The sequence below is a fragment of the Psammomys obesus genome, unplaced genomic scaffold (genome assembly GCF_907164565.1).
Source record: "Psammomys obesus unplaced genomic scaffold, mPsaObe1.curated_primary_1811, whole genome shotgun sequence".
NCBI classification, from domain to species: domain Eukaryota; kingdom Metazoa; phylum Chordata; class Mammalia; order Rodentia; family Muridae; genus Psammomys; species Psammomys obesus.
Genome location: NW_026585609.1, coordinates 2,032,562 through 2,052,786, shown reverse-complemented (window position 1 = coordinate 2,052,786; position 20,225 = coordinate 2,032,562). Strand labels below are relative to the sequence as shown.

General features: G+C 37.7%; 1 protein-coding gene across 5 annotated transcripts in view; it reads left to right on the top strand.

The window, feature by feature from the left end:
* Pik3c2g (phosphatidylinositol-4-phosphate 3-kinase catalytic subunit type 2 gamma) overlaps window positions 1–20,225 on the top strand; it is a 327,855-nt gene that overhangs the window by 85,389 nt on the left and 222,241 nt on the right. For all 5 annotated transcript variants that reach the window (XM_055610362.1, XM_055610384.1, XM_055610373.1 and 2 more), the window contains 4 exons: window positions 653–686; window positions 4,469–4,664; window positions 14,056–14,178; window positions 18,279–18,410. In XM_055610362.1, the coding sequence (XP_055466337.1) occupies window positions 653–686; window positions 4,469–4,664; window positions 14,056–14,178; window positions 18,279–18,410 (485 nt within the window). The remainder of the gene's footprint in view (window positions 1–652; window positions 687–4,468; window positions 4,665–14,055; window positions 14,179–18,278; window positions 18,411–20,225) is intronic.

Genomic DNA, 20,225 nt, shown 5'->3' with positions numbered 1-20,225 from the left:
TGCCCCGAGCCAGCTAAGGAATTCTACACTTCCAATGAAGACATAATATAGGCGTCACTTTGTGGACATCAATACAAATGACAAGGAAAGAACGGAAACAATAACATTTCAGACTGTGGTTTTGATTTATGATATAATTTAATATATTTTCTTCAGAGTTCAACTATGAGTTAATTAATACTCTAGATAAGGGGGAGAAATAAAACCAAGCGGAGAATCTATATAGCTCTCTTCCTACTTCATCAGGACCTTTTTAGGATGTGCCCCAAAGCTCGTGTCTGAATACCTGCTAATAATAAGAGGTAGGCAGTGAACAACGGAATTTGAAAGGCACTTCTAACAGAAGATTAGTTCCTGTCGTGGATAGAGCTTAGACAAGTTCTGCAGGATGCGTTAATAATGAAAGGTTCAGCTGTTCTGAGCAATCTCTTTTAAAAGATCTACTAACCTACATTACTCATTGCAATATCCAGAAGGGTTTCTTATTACACAAAATAGATTTCCAGTGTTTAATATGCAACACAGATAAATAATATCAAGAGATATTTTTATAATTCTTTAGTCCCAGAGAAATTGTAGTGTGTTGATTTTGGATATTACTGCTTTGATTATTTCCTGAATTAATAACACAAATGCTTCTCTCTCTCTTTAGAATTTTCATCAGATGTCAGAGACTTCACAAAAAGGTAATGAAAATACACATTCAAACATTTGAAAATTAAAGGGAACAAAGGACGAGTCTTAGAATTCTGTCACTTTTTTCCCTCAGTTGCCCTTCTAAATATTGTGGTAACACACACCAACACATGCAAGGCAGAAATGCCTTACTCAGCCCCTTAACAAGCCTTTGTGCTGATGGAAGGGCTAATTTCACAAGAAAATTTCTTTAATGCTGTTCTTTGAACGTTTATTCTGGTTTCTTTTAATAACATAGAAATGTAGAGATAGCTAACAATAAAATGGACTTTTTGTTGTTTTGTTTTGTTTTTTTGAATTTGTTTGTTTGATTTTAGTTTGGTTTGGTTTGAGACTGTATCACTATGTAGCCTGCTGCTGGCCTGGAAATCACTATGAAGAACAGACTGTTCTTGAACTCCCAGAGATCTGCTTGCATTTTCCTTCCAAGAAGTATAAGTAAAGACTTCTCCCACCACATGCAGACAGAATTATATTTAAGAATCCTTTTAACCATCTCAAGATACTGCAAATAATTTACTATAGATTAGATTTTGATGTGAGAAAAATATGTTTATTAATTTTTACACATTTATTAATATAATAATTAATTACTGACTATATTTGAAGGGCCAGCTGATAGTGCAGGCAGAAGGCCTGGGTCCTGAAGAGGGGCTCACAGAGGACCTGGGCTGCTGATACTGCAGGCTGAAGGGGACTTTCCTACTCCTGTGGGGAGAGAGTGTGGGATCATGAGCCTCAGAGCACGGTCCAGTCTGCTTTTGAATCAGAAGATCTAGTTTCCGACATCAGCTCTACAACGTTTTAGCTCTGGGCCCCAAGAATGTTGAATCACCTTGTCCTAATATGATAGTGTGTGGCTGAGGCTGTTATATTTGCACAGGGAGATGAGAGTTGGCACAGGGACATGCTGAGCATTTCCCAGAGACTGCATAACTGATCGTGACAGCCTGGACGGCAAAGGTGACCATTGGAAGTATTAGAAAAACCCCCCTTCCTCATAGTCAATCAGATGGTAGGGGAGAAGGGCTCCCCCTTTCTGTGGCTAAGGAAGAAGGATAGGGGAGAAGATAGGAGGGAGGGTGGGACCAGAAAGAGACAAGGGAGGGAACTACAATTAGAATATAAAGTGAATTAATTATAAAAAATAAATTTACATATAAAAGAGTTGCATAGGAAACATATAGTGTCAAATCTAATTCCAGCCCTTGGAAAGAAGTGTTCAATAATAATAGACTCACCCTCCATGTGTCATCATAGAAGATAATACAGGGGCGTAAGATACAATGAAAACACCCGAACTTGTGCAAAAGGGAAGATGGAAAAACTCTAAGTCGTGGAGTTGTAGAGGAGACACAGACTACCTCACAATATTCCTCGCACAGATGTTTATGATTACCTCCGGAGAGCACAGGCACAACTATGCTAATAGGGCCCCACCCCCTTTCTATCTGGAGTATTGTAATGAGGTCTCTTCCTCCCATACTTCTCAGGGAGTGAGGATATGGGATTCCGTAATAATAAGTAGAAAAGTGCCCAGAGATTTCGACCCCACAATAAATCACAACAGATTTCAATTAATATGTTTGATTTAAAAAATAAATGAACATTGTAATTGTTTGCTCAGAGAAAATACAAGTTTGATAAGTATTATTTCACTGTATTTCTCTATGAAGCCCAAGAACTTGATTCACAAAGTAATTTGATGATGTTATTGGTTGTGTATGCGTGTGTGTGCGGATGTATGTACACAGGCACAGGTGCTTGGAGGTCACCAACACTTGTCTTCCTTAGTCACACCCCACCATGTTTCTGGAGACAAGGTTGCAGACTAAAGAGAGCTGCCGTGTGGGTGCTGGGAACTGAACCCATTTCCTCTGTAAGAATGTCTTGTGTTCCTAACCGCTGACCTGTCTCTCTAGCCCCCAGGTCTAGCTTTTGGGGTGAGTCCTTGGGATCTGCTCTCAGGCCTTCATGCCTTTATAGCAGAAATTTACCAACCTCTATCCCCACAACCTCTAGTGACCGTGCATTTGAAATGCATTCTTCATCCAGAGTTCTGGAAACACAGATTACATCATGACATACTACTGATCAAACTCTCAGAAGTAAATTATAACTCAGAACTGTCTTTCTGCACTAACAGTAAAGAGCAGAATGTGGTAAGTGTCAAAATAATTAAAGTTCTCGAAAATACAAGCTTGAGATCAGATCAATAATATTAGATATATACTCACTGGCACACTTTCTCAAGATTGGGAGTTATTGACAGAAAGTTTGTGCTTCTAGCTTCAAAGAACCAACAGGACAATTTGAAAAGGGGAAACAACTTCCAAATCTCTATCACCTATGATTCAGGAAAAAAAAAAAAAAAAAAGAAAAGAAAAAAACCTGTTGGGTGGCCTCCAGGATCTGACAAGGCTTGTTTCAAGATTATTATAATGATGCTTTTTGCTTCTGCTTCATTAATTCCCACTGCTGATTTCTCAGAAAAATTTAATTAGAGCCTTTTCTCTTTGCTCATCTTCCCCCAGGCTGTTAAAAAAAAAAAGTGCACCATTTAAGAAATGAGGCAAATAAGTACAATTTGTCTATCATAAATTTTGTGTGCATTTATGAATAACTAAGTGATTAATAGCATATGTTGAGCAGCAACAAAGAGCGCATAACAGTGGGCAGAATTGCTGCAGGACAGGATGTGGGATAAGCATCACGCTGAGGCTGGCTTCCTTCCTTGCCAGCCCACATATTCCAACACAGGAATGGTGCAGCATGTTCAAGAAGAAAGCTAGTTCTCCACGCCATTTTCTTCCCCAAAACAACTAGAAACCATGATGCAACTTAGGTTTCAGAAGCAACTTTGGAGGAAGTTGCTCCTGTTTCCATAAGCGACTGCGTGGACGGATGTGGCATGGAGTGTGCTTGAATCCCGTCACAGCAGACACTAAAAGTCTACGTGCCGGTTGGTCCCCTCAACAACTCCTTTGCTTCTATAGGAAAATTACTAGCTTGTTAATCACCTGTCTTTCTTGATCACTGCTCTTGTTTCCTTTACGTGGCTATGACAAAATGTCCTAACAAGAAGCAAGGCAGAAACAAAAGGGCTTATTTGGCTTTCAATTCGAAGTTGCAGTCCATTATCCAGGGACAGTAGAGGCAGGCGTTTAAAGTATCACATCCACAGTCAAGAGCAGAAAGGCAAAAGTGCATGGATCCTTCCTTGCTTGCTCTCATCTAGCTTTTTAACAGTTCAGGATGCTCAGCCTAAGGAATGGAGCCCACCCACCATGGGCTGGATATTCCAGGAGCAGGCAACAGTCAATACAACCCCCCACAGACATGCCCCAGGTCAACCCAACAGAGAAACTGAGACTCTCTCCTCAGGTGACTGTAAGTTGTGTCAGTTGAGTGTTAAAGCCTATGCTCACAGTGATAATCCCTTAATGGTATCGTCACAAGATAGGTGATGAGCGTTCAGCAAATGTTTGAAGTAACCGTAAGCCATTTAGAAAATATAATCCTTTTCTGAAACTTAACTCTAAAATATAAAATCTGAGCTGCTGAAGATATGGAAGTGTAGACAGATGAGCCACCAGCATCTATGCTAGGCTGCCTCCAGGGCCCAGATGGCTAATTGCCTTCAGTTAGTAAGGGTCATTTTAATTAAATTTTATTTAAATTTCATTATAAGAGATTTCAAAGCAATAATTGATGGCTTTTGAGGAATATGACCCTTCACAGATATCCTGATATCTATCCTTTGCTCCCCTAGGCTTCATAGAGAAAGTGACAGCTGAACTATCGTGGTCCATCTATCAGCTAATTGAAGTATACTGCAGTAGCTTTTGTACAGATTTCCAGCCTGTGCACACACCTGGAGGTGTGTCCTGCGTCCACACCAGGCTCCATTCCCACTTGAGTTTCACAGTGTGTACCCTGCACAATGTTCCAGAGACTTGGGCACACAGGTGAGCTGCAGAAAACATTCACAGATACCATCTGAGTGTAATTAGCATTGTCCTCACTTGAAGAAGAAAATGTGTCATGGGTAGTCATTTGATGCAGATTTATTTTGTTATCTTAAAAGCACTTAATAAAAGCTAAATTTCAGGTGAGTATTCATTTTCCCCTCACCATATTAAAACAAGGGCTATGTAGTGTGTCTCTTTATAAAACAGACAGTGTTTATTTTGTTTAGTGGCTTCCCTAAAATGTTCATGGTTTATTTTAAGTGGTTAATAATAATTGAAAGGCTAGAGGAGGAGAGAATGTGTGTGCATGGGAACTGAGCGTGTTTACAGATAAGGAAAGCTAAGCTCTCTGATCCCTATACAGCTGTGAGTGGGACATGCACTTTGACAGATTAGTACCTTAGAGCTAAAGCCTAAGAATTCCCCAAAGATCGTTTGATTATCGCAGTTATTCATGGATTAGCGTTGAGTTTTAAGTTGTCTAAGTTTCTGTAGGGTTTTCTAGAAAAACATACTTATAGTAACATTGCATGATGTAAATTCTTCGTGGATTGTATCTAGAAGAGGACGTTGATTAAATTCATAAAAATTAATGAAATCAATTGTTAATGAACATGCTACACATACAGCATTTGACACCTGAAAGTAAAAAGAAGCTGAAACAACTGACAGTCAAAATAAATGGTTTAAGATGGGCATATTTTTATTCATTCTTTAATTTAATTTTTATCAATTGGCATATTTTTATTAATCTTTTGAGAATTCCATACGTTGAGATGATCATGTTCACTCCTGTTTCTACTGCTCTTCCCACACCCACTCCTTTCTGTAGACATCCAATGGTATGTTTTCCTTTTCTATAAATCCATCCCATCCAGTCTGTACTGCCCATATACTTCTGGGTAGTGGACTCACCCCTAGAGGAAACCAGAAGCTACCAATTACCAACAGTGACTAGGCTCCGAGAGGGGCGTCATGCACACCTCCTCTCTGCAATCTGGATCTTGTCTGACTTGAACTTTTCCAAGTCTTGTGTATGACGTCACAGCTGCTGAGTTCACATGTGCATCTACCCTGTTTTATGTGGAAATGTTTCCTTTTTGCCATTTGTCACCTCTGTCTCTTACAGTCTTTCTTCCCCTTTTTCCTGGAAGATCTGTGAGCCTTGGGAGGAAGATGTGAGTGTGTGTGTGTGTGTGTGTGTGTGCAAAATAAAATGTGTACATGCTTATATAATTAATATAAATAAACTATACCTCTGCATATAAGAAGCTGATTATATGCACATGACTTTAGTAAAACGGGAAAGATTTATGTGATCATAAGGAAATCAGCACCCATGCATGTTTTTAGAATCTATCAAGTGGAACCATCATGCATTTCCTATCTTAATTTTATGATGACTCTTAAAAGATTGATATGTATGATTGCATGCTACTGTAATGAATACTTTCTTATAATTTTCTAGTTACAGATAAATATACCTTACTCTTAATTCACATAGAAATTCCTGTAACTTGATAATACAACTAAAGCTAAATATACTGCATAATTTGTGTATATATTTATACATGAGTATCAGTATATATGAGTAGCATATGTCTATCTATACATTGATATACCTATGTTTACAAGTGAAAGTATACTGTAGATTTGATCATAGTGTGTATTTGCATAGCATATGCAGTTTTCCTTCATTTGTCCCTACAAATCCAAAGTCTAAATAGTTTCAGCATATTTTAACATGTATAACATTACATGAACCTTGTTATGTATGCATGCACATATAATTATACATATAAAATAATGCTTTTCTACAAAAAGAACTATAGTAATAAATAAGTGAGCACCTTAATGGGTGGAAAAATTATAACTTTTATTCACTAGAAGAACAAAATTCAAGACTAGAGCTGGAGGCTGTCATCAGAAAAAGACACTTTCTCTCTAAAGATATTCAGGGCCAGCCAACCTTCTAATAGAGTGATGACAAACTGCATGCTTACAGATTTCCCTGATGACCTAGGTACTGACTTGTGCTTGTCAAATTTCTCCCAAATTTAGCCACATACCAAAACAGACTACTCTTTCACACTCTGAGGTCAGAAGTGTAGCAGCTGACTTAGCAGAATAGTTCTGGCTGGATCTAGATGAGTCTCATTCAGATTTATCTCCAATTTGCTATAATACAGAATAAAAGTTCTCTTTTAAGCTCATCCTTGCTATATGTTGAAGATGTGTGTGTCTTAATGATGAAATAACTCTATCTGCTTATAAATACATATATAGCACATAATACTTATCTTCATAATGGCACATTATTTATTTTCCACAATTTGCCTTTACAATATCTGTACAATAATCCAAAACGTTTCCTAATGTATAATACATGCTCAATAAAGATTTATTTAAAGTGTCTAATTAACTTCTTTAGATAGAGTTTTAAGTCATAATTTATGAAATATTTATATGGGTCAGGAGAGCAGAGATCTGAAGTAAACTGAGCTGGAAACTGAACAAGTCTTGATTGTGAAAGAAAAGTGAAACAGGAGAGGGTCTAGAAGCAAAGAAGACTTTATAGTACGTGTTAGTATTGAGGACCAGAAGGCCAGTCAGTACCAGTAAAAACCAGTCCAGAATAATTATAGCCAGGAGGAGAATGGTTGACCAAGTAATATTAGAAGCAATACAGAATCTCATAATATGTTGGGATTATATGAAGTCCAAGGAAATTATTTTAATAATATTCTATTAATTCCTTGAGATTTAGTACAATGTATTTTAATTATATTCACTCCCTCTGACAGTCACTCCAGATCCACCCCTACCTGCCTAACCAGCACTTCCTGTTCTTCTCATCTTTGGCTCTTTGTATCTGTCTCTGTCTGTCTCTCTGTGTGTCTGATTCTATGCCTTTCTCTGCATCTCTCTCTCCCCTTCCCCTCCCTCCAACTTGCATCTATCTACCTGCCTCTGCTTCCAGAGTGCTGAGATTAAAGGTGTGTGCATCCACACCCAGTGCTCTCCTTTTTGTTTAAACTCCCTGATTGCAATTTATATTATCCAAATACCCTTGGACTTGGGGATGTCCCTGGAAGCCCTGTCCACGTACCTCACACCTTAAGAAAATTTGTTCTTCCTCTTCTCAAAGCTGCCAGATGCCAATAGTTCTTTAGGTAGAGAACAAAAAATATTTTAATCTCTTCAATCACTCACAAAATACAATGCATAGCATGTTATGGTAATTATAATGCAGGGTAGTTATGCATAAATGTAATATGTGCATAATGATGTGTATTATATAATAAATTATTTTCATGTGAAAATATTTTGACATTTGTAACTATGAAGGCTCTAAACACATTAACAGGCTGAAATGGCTTGTTAATGAGGATTTACTCCTTAGGAGGCACATCAGAGGAATCCCAGAGACTCCTTGAGATGTTACCTTTGTCACCAAAAGACCTGTGAGCATGTCTTTCATGTCACCAAAGTATTAATAATCTTGGGTTTATTTACATCACCATGTTGAGCAATATGAATACTGTGGACACACTAAAAATGAATCATAAATATTGAAAATATTAATAAACTAATAAGTATAAATTCACAACATGCTAGTAAAATACTCAGTTGGCCAAAAAAGACAACAAAAATGTCAAAAGTTGACAGAAATACTGAGAGAGGTTGTTGGAGCTACTAAAATTATGGTATCAATTCGTCTCTCTCAGAAACTGAAGGATAAGTGAGTTAAATGGGGAAGAATATACAATGATATACCAATACAAACAACAAAGTTGAAGTAAGAAATATACTACATGCCTCAAAATAATAATTTGGGAATACAAACTATTGCCATGCATACATGGAACCTTCATTTTAAGTGACCAAAAGCTAAACTGAAAAACAAGTCAAAAGAAAGTTAAGATAACCTTCATAAAATAGCTCTCACTCTTTTTTTGTACAGTGTGATTAAGTAAAAAATCAGTAGTGGTGTGTGTGTGTGTGTGTGTGTGTGTGTGTGTGTGTGTGTGTGTGTGTTGAGTAGTTGGTAACGTATATGAATCAAAGAATTTCCCCTCCCAAGGAGAATATGAGGGCTGAGAGGTTTTTCCATTCATTCACTGCTGGGTTTGGAAGAAAAACAGAGAAATAAATTTGGACCAATTCAAACCCTTGTCTTTCAGATTCACTGCAGAATTGTATTTGACCTTCAAATAAGAACCAAAACCAAAGCTCTTCAAGCTAGTCCATAAAACAGAAAAGGAAAGGAACTCTTCCAAATTCACTTCACAAAGCCATCAAATCTCTAATACTAAAACTGCAGTAGACATCAGTAGAAAACAATAAAGACTGGTACAGGAATTAATAAATAGAAACTAAAACAGTAATACATAGAATTAAGTAGACTGTGTGCTGTCTCTTTGAAAAAATTTACAATATTAACAAATCTCTAGCCACACCAAAAGAAAAAAAAAACCAACAAAAAACCAATTTATTAATTAATTAATTGGAAGTGAGAAGGGATTTTTTTGAGTAGACCTCACTGACACTAGGGAGATCATTAGGGAATACTTTGGGAAAATATATATCCCAAATGTTGGAACATTTGAAAGAATTAGACACATTAATACATAGGACCTAAATACATGTATCTAAATACGTATATCCAAAGGATATAAAGAATTTACACAGACTCATGATACACAATGAGATGGAAGCAGTAATAAAAATTTCTTCATAAATCACCAAAATTTACAGATTCACTGGTGAATTCAAACCAAATATTGAAGAAAAACATAATACCAACCCTATTCTAGTTGTTCCACAAAACAAGAAAAAGAAAAGAAATTCATATGAAGTAAGGATTATCCAAGCACCCATGTGATATAAATACACAATGAAACATCAAAACTCCAAGTCAAGGTTCCTGTTGAACCTAGATGCAAACATTTTCCACAAAATACTGGCAAACAGAATTCAAGATCACATTAATAGATCAAGGTCAAAACTTAATACACTCAAGATAAGGAGACTTAGGAGAAGAAATCCCCACCTTGAGAAATGCCGAAAAGGCATTTGACAAAGCCCAATATGACTTTATGATAAAAGTCCTGGAGAAACTATAACAAAAACAAACTATAAACAAAACACATCTCAATTTAGTAAAGGCTACGTACTACAAGTTTAAAGTAACATTGTACTTAATGGGGAAAAACCTGAAAGCAGAGTGGGTAAGGGTACCTGCTCTCCAGTCTTATTTAATATGCTATTTGAAGTCCTAGCTAAAACAATAAAGACAAAGCTATAAAAAGATAAAAAACTATCTCTGTTTGTAAATAATATGCGTCATGGTTGTGGTTGTATACTACAATAGCCTATGGACTCAGAAAACTTGTAAATCTAATAATCGTATCATTTTCAGTAAAGTTATGGGTTAAAATATAAAAATAATCAGTAGCTCTTATACATAGTACTGATTAATTTGCTGAGAAAAATTAGAAAAAAAAGTCCTATTCAAGAAAGATTCAAAAAAGTAACAAGAAATAAACCTGATTAGTGAGATGAAAATTTTATTTTTTTTTCTTTTTTTTTCTTTTTTTTATTTTTCTTTTTCTTTTTAGTTACATTTTGTTAACTCTGTGTCCCAGCTGTATCCCGCTCCCTCATTCCCTCCCCAACCCCACACTCCCTCCCTGGTCTCCTCCCTGCCCCTTTCCAAGTCCCCTGATAGGGGAGGACCTCCTCCCCTTTCATCTGACCCTGTTTTATCAGGTATCTTCAGGGCTGGCTGCAAAGTCCTCCTCTGTGGCCTAACAGACTGCTCCTCCCCTGGGGGGGGGGGTGTCAAACAGCCTGCCCTTGAGATCCTGTTAGAAATAGTCTGTGTTCCCCTTACTTTGGAAAACTACTTGGTTACTGAGCTACCACAGGCCACATCCGAGCAGAAGTTCTAGGTTATATCCATAGATGGTCCTTGGTTGAGTGTCAGTCTCAGAAAAGACCCTGTGCCCAGATATATTTGGTCCTTGTAGAGCTCCTATCCTTTCCATATCATACTAACTTCCCTTCTTTCATATGATTCCCTGCACTCTGCCGAGGGTTTGGTTATGAGTCTTAGTGTCTGCTTTGAAACACTGCTAGGTAGAGTCTTTCAGATGCCTTTTGTGGTAGACTCCTGTCATAAGTTCAATGCACATCCCATTTGTCTTTCTAAATGAGGATTAATCACCTTCGCCTGTGTCCACTTTCTTGATTATCTTCTTTAGGTGTGTAGATTTCATTATGTTTATCATGTCTTGTAGGTCTATATAAGCGAGTAAAAAAATTTGAGTAAGACATGAGACAGAAAGGAATATGCTTCTAGAATGGCAGGATCAATATTGTGAAAATGGTCAATACCAAAATTCATCTAAAGGTTCATTATAATTCTCTTCAAAATTCTGGTGACATTCTTCATAGAACTAGAAAAAAAAATGTTCTAAATGTCACACAAAAATACAACGGGAAGCCATAGCAACACTAAGCAAAAAGAACAGTGCCAGTACTTTCACAACGCATGATCTCAAATTATACAACAAGCCCATAGTGACAAAGACAACATGGCTCTAGCACAAACAAGACGTAATCAGTATAGCAGAACAAAGATTACAAAAACAAACCTACACACCATGGACACCTAATTTTTTGACAAAGATGTCATCATTATATATCAATAACAAAGAAAGAAAGAAAGAGAGAGAGATAAAGAAAAAAGAAAGGAAAGAAGAAAACAAAGAATATTCAACAAATGGAGCTCTCAAAACTGAGTTAGATCGATATCTGTCACCTGCATAAAATGTGTGTGTTTGTGTGGCAGCAAGTAGGGGTAGCAGTTAGAAAACTAGAAAGGACATGAAAGCGGAAAGGCGGCTTTAAGGGACTGGAGTGGGGCTGGGGCAATGAGCACCTGTGACGTGGATGTAGACAGAGGGATGGTAGAAGGTATAAGTACACAAATAAGAAATCAGTGAGATGAATGAGAGGAGCGGAGAACGGTCAACTACCACACGGTATGCATAAAAATAACCTGTCACTTTGTATTCTAATAAGTATAATTGAATGAAGACTGTGAACATAAATACAAATGTGCTTCTAATTTGAAGCCAATGACATGTTTCAAAGATCCATCAACACGGTCAACGTGGTTTATTTCTAGGGATTCAAGGTTGTTTCAAGAAACACAAATCAATAAAGGTATGGGATTTGGGACCAAAATTACATGATCATTTAAGCTGATGAAAAAAATCCTGATAAAAAATTAATAACCTTTTATGCTTAAAAACTCTGAAGAAAGCCTGTGTGGTGGCACATGCCTGTAAGTTTGAGGCCATCCTGGTCTCCATAGTGAGTCCAGGATAGCAAGGATAGAGAAACCCCATCTTGAAAAACAAATAAACAAACAAAACACCCAAAAAACAAAACAAAAACACAAAACTCCGAAGAAGCTAAGTGTCTTGCCTCACCATAATAAAGACTACAAACAGAAAACCTGTACCAACCTCATTCTAAATGGAAAAAAAATGTAGAAATGGCTCCTCCAAAATCAGGAATGAAGCAAAGATATCTACTCTTAGCACTTAAAAAAAAATTATTTGGGGGATCATAACCAGAGAACTAAAGCAAGAGAAAAAAATAAATGGGATTCAATTAAGCAAGTGAGTCAAATTATCTCTTTGCAGCAAGAAGCGTGTGCTTACAAGACCCAAAAGACAGCAGTGGAAGCTTGGCTCTGACCACAACCAGCAAAGAGTGTGACCTCAGCCCGAAAAGCAGGCAGCTCTGCTATGTGCCCCTCACAACTCATTACAACAGGAAGAGTTGGAGAAAACACACACACACACACACACACACACACACACACACATATAAACTAAACTAAAATACCTTTTTAATTCCTGCAACAACCTAAGCTAATGTGTAAAAGTGCTCTCCAGACAAAATCCTACACACTGAAGAGGGTTCTAGAACGTCGAAAGGCTCTCCTAAGGCAGTAGTCTGGTGGGATAAGTACTGAAGGAAACTGGCCATATTTCCAAAAAGCTATGCATAGATTCAATGAAATCCCGTCCAAATCTCAAAGGCATTTTTTATTCTTTTAATAAAAAAATAATCTCAAAATGTATATGAGAAGAGAAAAGTGAAATGCACACACAAAAATTGTTGATTGTCTTCCTTCACATCAAGGAAAAGTAGATCAAAGTGGAATTCTGCTACCCCAGTCAGAGCTACCACTAAGGAAACAGATGTCAACAACTGTTGGAGGGGTGTGGTGCATGGTAAGCTTTGTGCACTGTAGCAGGAAGGCAGTTCAGCACAGACCAGAGGAACTCACTTTGGAGATTCCTCAGAAGCACAGAGCGATGACTGCATACCTCACCCATTTCCCAGAGAACCTACTGTGTGGACCCCCACCAACATCCTAGTGGATGACCCCTCTACTCACCACAACCAAGTTAAGAAATGAGCTTGATAGCCAGCTACATAAACATGTACGAGATATCCTATTGAAACACAATAAATTATTAGTGTGTCACGAAGAAGAATGACATCACATCATTTGCAGGGGGAAGGACGAAGCTGGACATCGGGTTAAGCGAAAGAGTACTGATTTAGAAGGATAAGCATCATTTGGTTAGTGTCCTAGAATTTAGCAAGAACATCACGGGATGGGAACAGTAGAGGTAGATTATTATGAAAGTAGGAGATCGGAAGGAAGGAGGGGATAGAGAGGCAGGCAGTGGGTTACCAACTGTGGCTAAGTAGACAACATGCATGAACACAGCTCAAAGAAACCATTGCTTTGTACGGTAAACGTATTCTTTGTTCTCAGCACCCCCCAACACTGTACCTTCTCCTATCAGCACTGAAATGCACACAGGAGTAGTTAATTCTTGTGTCTGTGTCCCATTGGCTGTTATTACAAGCTTCTTTGTGCCTCTTGAGGGGATATCCAGGGGTTTTGAGCCCCCACCCCAACCATGACAGCAATAGGCGGCAGATGAGGAGGGGCTGAGCCTGAATCTTGTGAATTTCACGGTTGCTTTGGGATAACTGCTCTTGCCATCTGAGTCTAGAACCCTCACAGCAGGTTTCTGGATTTCCCAGAGGGCATTGGTCGGTGTCTTGCTGAACTTGTGTCACCATAGGTCGGCACAGAGGAGTTATGGAGCTGCCTGCTCTGCAGTCTTACTGTCATACCCAATATAGAATTTTATAGTGATTTAAAAAGCACGCTTTCCACAAACAAATGAATATTTATCGTTTGATTTTGACAATAACAATAATTGACCCTTTTAGGAATCTATCTCTTTTCATGCATTGAGCTTATTGGATCAATGTTTCTTTTCAGCTACAAAGCATTTTCGTTCTCCTGCTGGCTCACATATGCTGGGAAGAAGCTATGTCAAGTGAAAAGCTGTAGACCCATGCCAGTCACAAAATCATTCTTTCTTTTGATCAACTGGAATGAAATGTAAGTTTAATCTTTATTCTGGATGTTCTGGCTGGCTAGGAAAAGTTGGCTCTTATTCCATTTTAAATAGACCGTGATGTGTGTGTGTGTGTGTGTGTGTGTGTGTGTGTGTGTGTGTGTGTGTGGTGTGTGTGTGTGTGTGTGACAGGAATACAGAGAAAAAGACAGGCAGACACACACACACAAAAGGAAAGAGAGGGATGGGGAGGAGTGTTTGGGTGTAGGTAACTGATCCAATGGTATGGTAAGTACAGAAGGGTCAGTAGATAACAGACTGTTCCTTCAACAGATTTAAAATTCTAAACAACCGTCGCATTCATATGACAGAATTGAGAAGCAGGAATATATACATACACACACATATATGTATATACATACACACACGTATGTGTACATATATGAGGCACTCTGCATATGTATACACATATATACATACATACATATATGTATATAATGTGCATGTATGTATATATACTATATATGTATAGCATATGTATATAAATATATATGTATATATATGAGGCACTGTTGTTATTCACAGTGGCGATCAGGAGTAATCACAATGTTAGCTGAGGTGGTTTCAGCTAAGAAGAAAGAAATCATTTGATAATATTCGGCTGCTCTTTTCCCACATAAACCAATTGTGTACTTGTTTAAATAATCAATGAGGGGGCAATCTTCACCTCCAGTGTATTCCTAATTAAGGGGATAAGGCTCCTATTTTCTCCTCTAGTGATCATGTCTTGAACCCCAAGGTGAAGCACCTGGTCTTTAAAAAAAAAAGATTCATTTATTTTTATTGTACGTGTGGGAGTGGTTGCCTGGATATATGTGCACTGTGAGCACACAATACTCATGGAAGCCAGGAGAGGGCATTGGATTCCCGCAGATGGTGCTGAACCACCAATGCGGGGGCTGGGAATTGAACCCCAGACCTTCGCAAAAGCAGCCAGTGCTCATAACTGCTGATCACCACTCCAGGCCCTGGGCTACCTTCTTGACACTATCCCTGTACCTCTCCCCCTGCTACCCTCCAACACAGTCAACACAGACTGTCCTGAGACAGGGTGTGCAACCTCCTGTTCCCACACACCACAGGATCCTTCCCACTCCACGCCAAATTACTCTGTGACTCACATTCACGAGGCTCCTTTCTTGGTTTGTGGTTAACTCTTTCCATCAAAGACCCTACCAAGCAGAGTTTCAAAACAGATACTAAGACTCATAACCAAACTTTCGGCAGAAGGGAAGTTAGTATGACAGAGAAAGGATAGGAGCCCCACAAGGACCAAATATATCTGGGCACAGGGGTTTTTTCTGAAACTGTTTCTCCAACCAAGGACCATATATGGATATAACCTAGAACCTTTACTCGGATGAAGCTCGTGGTAGCTCAATAACCAATTGGCTTCCCATAGTAAGGGGAGCAGGGACTATCTCTGACAGGAACTCAATGGCAGGCTCTTTGACCTCCCCACTCCCCAAGGGAGGAGCAGTTCTGCTAGGCCACAGAGGAGGACTTCGCAGCCAGCCCTGAAGTTACCTGATAAAACAGGGCCAGACAAAAGGGGAGGAGGTCCTCCCCAATCCGAGGACTTGGAAAGGGGCAGGGAAAAGATGAGGGAGGGAGGGTAGGGTTGGGAGGGAATAAGGGAGCAGGATACAGCTGGAATACAGAGTTAATAAAATGTAACTAATAATAATAAACAATTTTTAAAAAGATGCAAATTCCATTATCTGCCCCATTTTAAAATACAGAATCAGTTCTACTTGGAAAATCTTTCAATGGCTTTTCAATCCGCTCAAACAGAAATCCAGATCATTTTAGTGTAGAGCACTGGCCCTTTGGTCATAGCCTCTGTGCCTTCACTTCCAGCACTAGTCCCTGTCTGTCCACCTTGCCACACTCTCAGCCTTTACTACCTACCATAACAAGAATGGAGATCACACTTTCCTAGAGGGTCCTTTAGGCCGGAAACACACTGTTTTCCTCCATCTGCCTTGCAAACAGCTTGTAAATTCCTCCTCAGTGAGCCCTTTCCGCACTGTAGGTGCCCACTTTTTATTTTACTGCTTTGTCTCAAATCTGAACTCCTCTCAAATGGTACCTGAAATGGATGTGATAGTTTGTATTTCTGACTGCATCTGCTAATTGATGTAGATTTCTTTGTTTTAGGCTCATTACCATCAGCTACAGGAGCATAATGAAAAGTCCAGGAAGGGTTATTGGTTAATTGGTGATTTTTGTGTAACCAAGGACTCTTTTATAATATTATTAGCCAGCTTAATTGCTAAGATTACTCTTCTGATTTAAGTAAAGCATATCTCTGATTATTTCCCAAAAAAAATTAAGTTGGCTTTCATCTCAAGAAAGAAAAAAAATCCAATTGTAAAGCCAGTTTCATAAAAATAAGTGAGAAACTAAGAAACTTATTAATATTTTTAAAACAGTGTAGATGTGCGTTTACTTTCTTAAAACTGCTTACATGTTACTTTTCTATGAGAGATCCTTGCAGTCTTCCAATAGACTTAGGCATTTCAATCTAGAATCATTTTTTAATTTTACTTCTATTAATTCATATTCCATTTTACAGATGCCTTTAACAGTTTCACATACTTTATTAGCATGCATTGTTCCATTGGGATTGAAAGAGCATCACATCGGTAGACTGTAATGCTGAGCACCAAACTTACTCTGGTTTTGGAAAAAGTATCTTGTAGAAGAAAAACACAAAGGATTACTCATTTTGACTTTGTAATTTTTTTTAAATGTAGGTGTGTATGTTTGTATGAAAATATGCCCTATGTGTGGGGTTGCCTATAGGGACTAGAAGAGGATATCAGATCTCCCGGAGCTAGAGTTGCAGGCAGTCATGAGCCACCTGATGTGGGTGCTGGGAATTGAACTCTGATCGTCTGGAAGAATAGCAAGTGCTCTTCACTAAAGAGCCAACTCTTTAGCCTTTATTGGGCATTTTATAAATTATTTCTTTTCTTTTCCACTAAAATGATCATTCTTTTGTTTTAAGTAAGACATGGAGAAGTTTAAAAACAGAAACAATTTCCCAGTGAATGTGAGCCCATATATATTCAGAACAGAGCACTATTTAGAATGCAAGTACTCTTTCCTAGAATTGATTTTTATAAAATTGAACAAATGGAGATTGACAGCAACCATCAATTGTAATATCTCTGTTTTTATCATTCTTTCTGTGAAAAGCTCAACGCATATAGGAAAAAGCCAGCTCTTCTGGAAAAAAAAAAAAAAAAGAACCTTCTAAGTTATGTGAAAAATGGAGCAAGATTATTACTTCCATCACAGAACAGAAAAATAGAATCATAATATAGAGTCAATTATAGATAAAGGAACATTCAAGACATTACTGTATACTTTCTACATTATTGTCATTTCAGAGATTCTTTTAAACTCAGAAATAGTTGAATGAATATGGAAACTATGAAATAATATAAGTGAAAAATACTTAGATACCAATATATTCAGTGTTTAATAAATCTGAATTTTGTCCATCTTTAAAAGTAGATTTCCATATCTGTTTCTTTCCTCCCATCATGTTTTCCTTCTTCACTAGAACTGTATTTTCTTTCTTCTAAAAGGAATGTTTTTATAAATCAAAACCTTAAACACACAGCAGTTAACATAAATTATTGTGTGAGATTTTACCTTATACCCTTCAGAATGGATAACATCAAAAATCAAGTGACAGCACATGCTGGAGGAGATTCCAGAAAATTGACCCCTAACCTCATATATAAGGCATGCCATGCCCCCACACAAAGTAAACCACCAAGATCCACTTCTAGTTATTTACTCTTTTTGCTCAGTTTAACCAGCCATTTCCGTGTGCTTACAGTCATGGGTGAGTCGGGATATTCTATTTTTAAATGTCTCTCTAGATCATATGATAAGCAGTAAAATTCTGACTCATTGAGCATTGTTACCTTTTACATGTCACTAAAATTTTCAAGGGGACATCGAATACTCAATACCTAATTCGAATACTCAACTATTTTTCCCAAATAATTATAAGAAAATGTTTGGAAAATTCTGGTTATAATCGGATACTTTCTTTCCTTTTCAGAATCAATTTTCCTCTTGATATAAAGTCACTTCCAAGAGAATCCATGCTCATTATAAAACTGTTTGGGATTGACTTTGCCACCCACAGCGCGAATTTGCTGGCCTGGACCTGCCTTCCACTATTTCCAAAAGAGTAAGTGCATCATCCGTGATTAACAGAATGCTCCTGGTCCAATTCAACCTTCCGGGAACTCAATGCTCCTCAGGTTATAGCATAATGAGAAAATCAAGAGCACATTTTATACTAAAATGAGGTAGTTCAATATAAATCATGAGTATTGAAATCAGAATAGAATAGCAAAAATGGAGAACTGGCTTTAAAAGCAGGCCAAATGCTTGGCTCAGGAGCTACCTCGTTTACAATGGAGAGGTGTTGACAATACCAGTCTCAATGATTTTTTTTTTTCTTTTTAAACAGCCAACTTCTCTGGAATTAGTAAATCAAAAAGGCTATGTTGTCATTTAGAAAAAAAAAACCCATATGATTCTGACTAAAGTAAAATTTTAAAACATGGCTGTTTTGCTGCTTATTGCCAATGAGAAACACTTGGCAATTTCCAAAATTTCACAGAACTGTGAGTTCAGATATTCTCTCAGAGCTAACAGCTTTTTCAAGGTCAATTGTTTATTTAAACTGTAATTCTTGAGAATTATTCATGCTTAGAACACAATAAAATCAATTTATGATTACCTATGTTTTTTTTTTTTTCTTTCAGAAGCATCAATGTATTTACTTTTTAACATGGGAAGTGCTACCTTAGAATTACATAATAAAATCTGGGACCTTCAAAAGCCAAAACTTGCGTTGTTATGCTAATACTATCATAAGGCCCGTTGTCTACTCAGGTTGCCATAGAAAAACGTGGCATGCAGAAGTGTTTAAAACATTGTTTTCAGTTCCAACAACCAGCCTTTACAGACAAATTTATCAAACAAACAAGATCAAATTTTAAAAATTTATTGGATTATTTCTGATCTAAACCCTGTGTGTGTACATCTTTTGTGTGAATCTGTATGTGTTTATCTGTCTGTGTTCATTGTGTGTATATGTATATTGTGTGTATGTGTACATTGTGTGTTTGCATCTCTCTGTAATATGTGTATGTGTGTATATAAGTGTTCATCTTTCTTTGTATACATGTGTGTTTGTGTGTCTTATGTATGTGTGTATCTATGTCCCCTGTGTGTAGTTATATCTGTCTCTGTGCACATATGTATCTGTTGCTTGGTTTAGTTTTTGATAACTTAGCCCATCTCCATGTGTATATTGGCAGGAAATATATTCATCTCTGTAATGTCTGCCATCTTAAAATATATAAATAGGCAATCAATAGAGGCTTATTTATTAAATGGAAAAAAGGACTCTTTCCAGGTAGATTTTAAAAGTCTGCAAAAACACAGGTTAGCTCTAGAAGGGATGTCTGCTGTAGTCGGTGGACATTTCAAACATCCAACTTAAGTGGTAAGAACTTTATGACTTTCTCTTTAAATGCAGGGACATAGGTGTCCTTCCAACTTATGAGTGAGTTTCTTACCAGTTTTAACTGCAGTATTTTAGGTTTAGCACTTCTGTAAAGTCATATTTTCAAGTATGAACTGGAAAGAGCATTCAGTGCATTTGGTTCTCTTTACCAGCTTGCCTTAGATGGGAATGCCAGTATAAACACTGGCTCTGTGTCAGCATGCATCACTCACAGCTGTTAGCAGGGATGGTCTTCCAGTGTGGGAGGCCATTATCTGGGACTGATCCAAGGTGATGATTTTGCAGGAACATGTATGTAAAGCAATGATGATGAGGCATTGGAAAACACAATAGACTTCCATACATATTTCAACAAGCAGTTGGATATATATTCCCGGTAGAGTGTTTCTCATCAAAACCAGAAAAACCTCCATCTCTCCTGGAATAAACAACCAAACAACCAAAAGAAATCCAGATTTTTCTAAG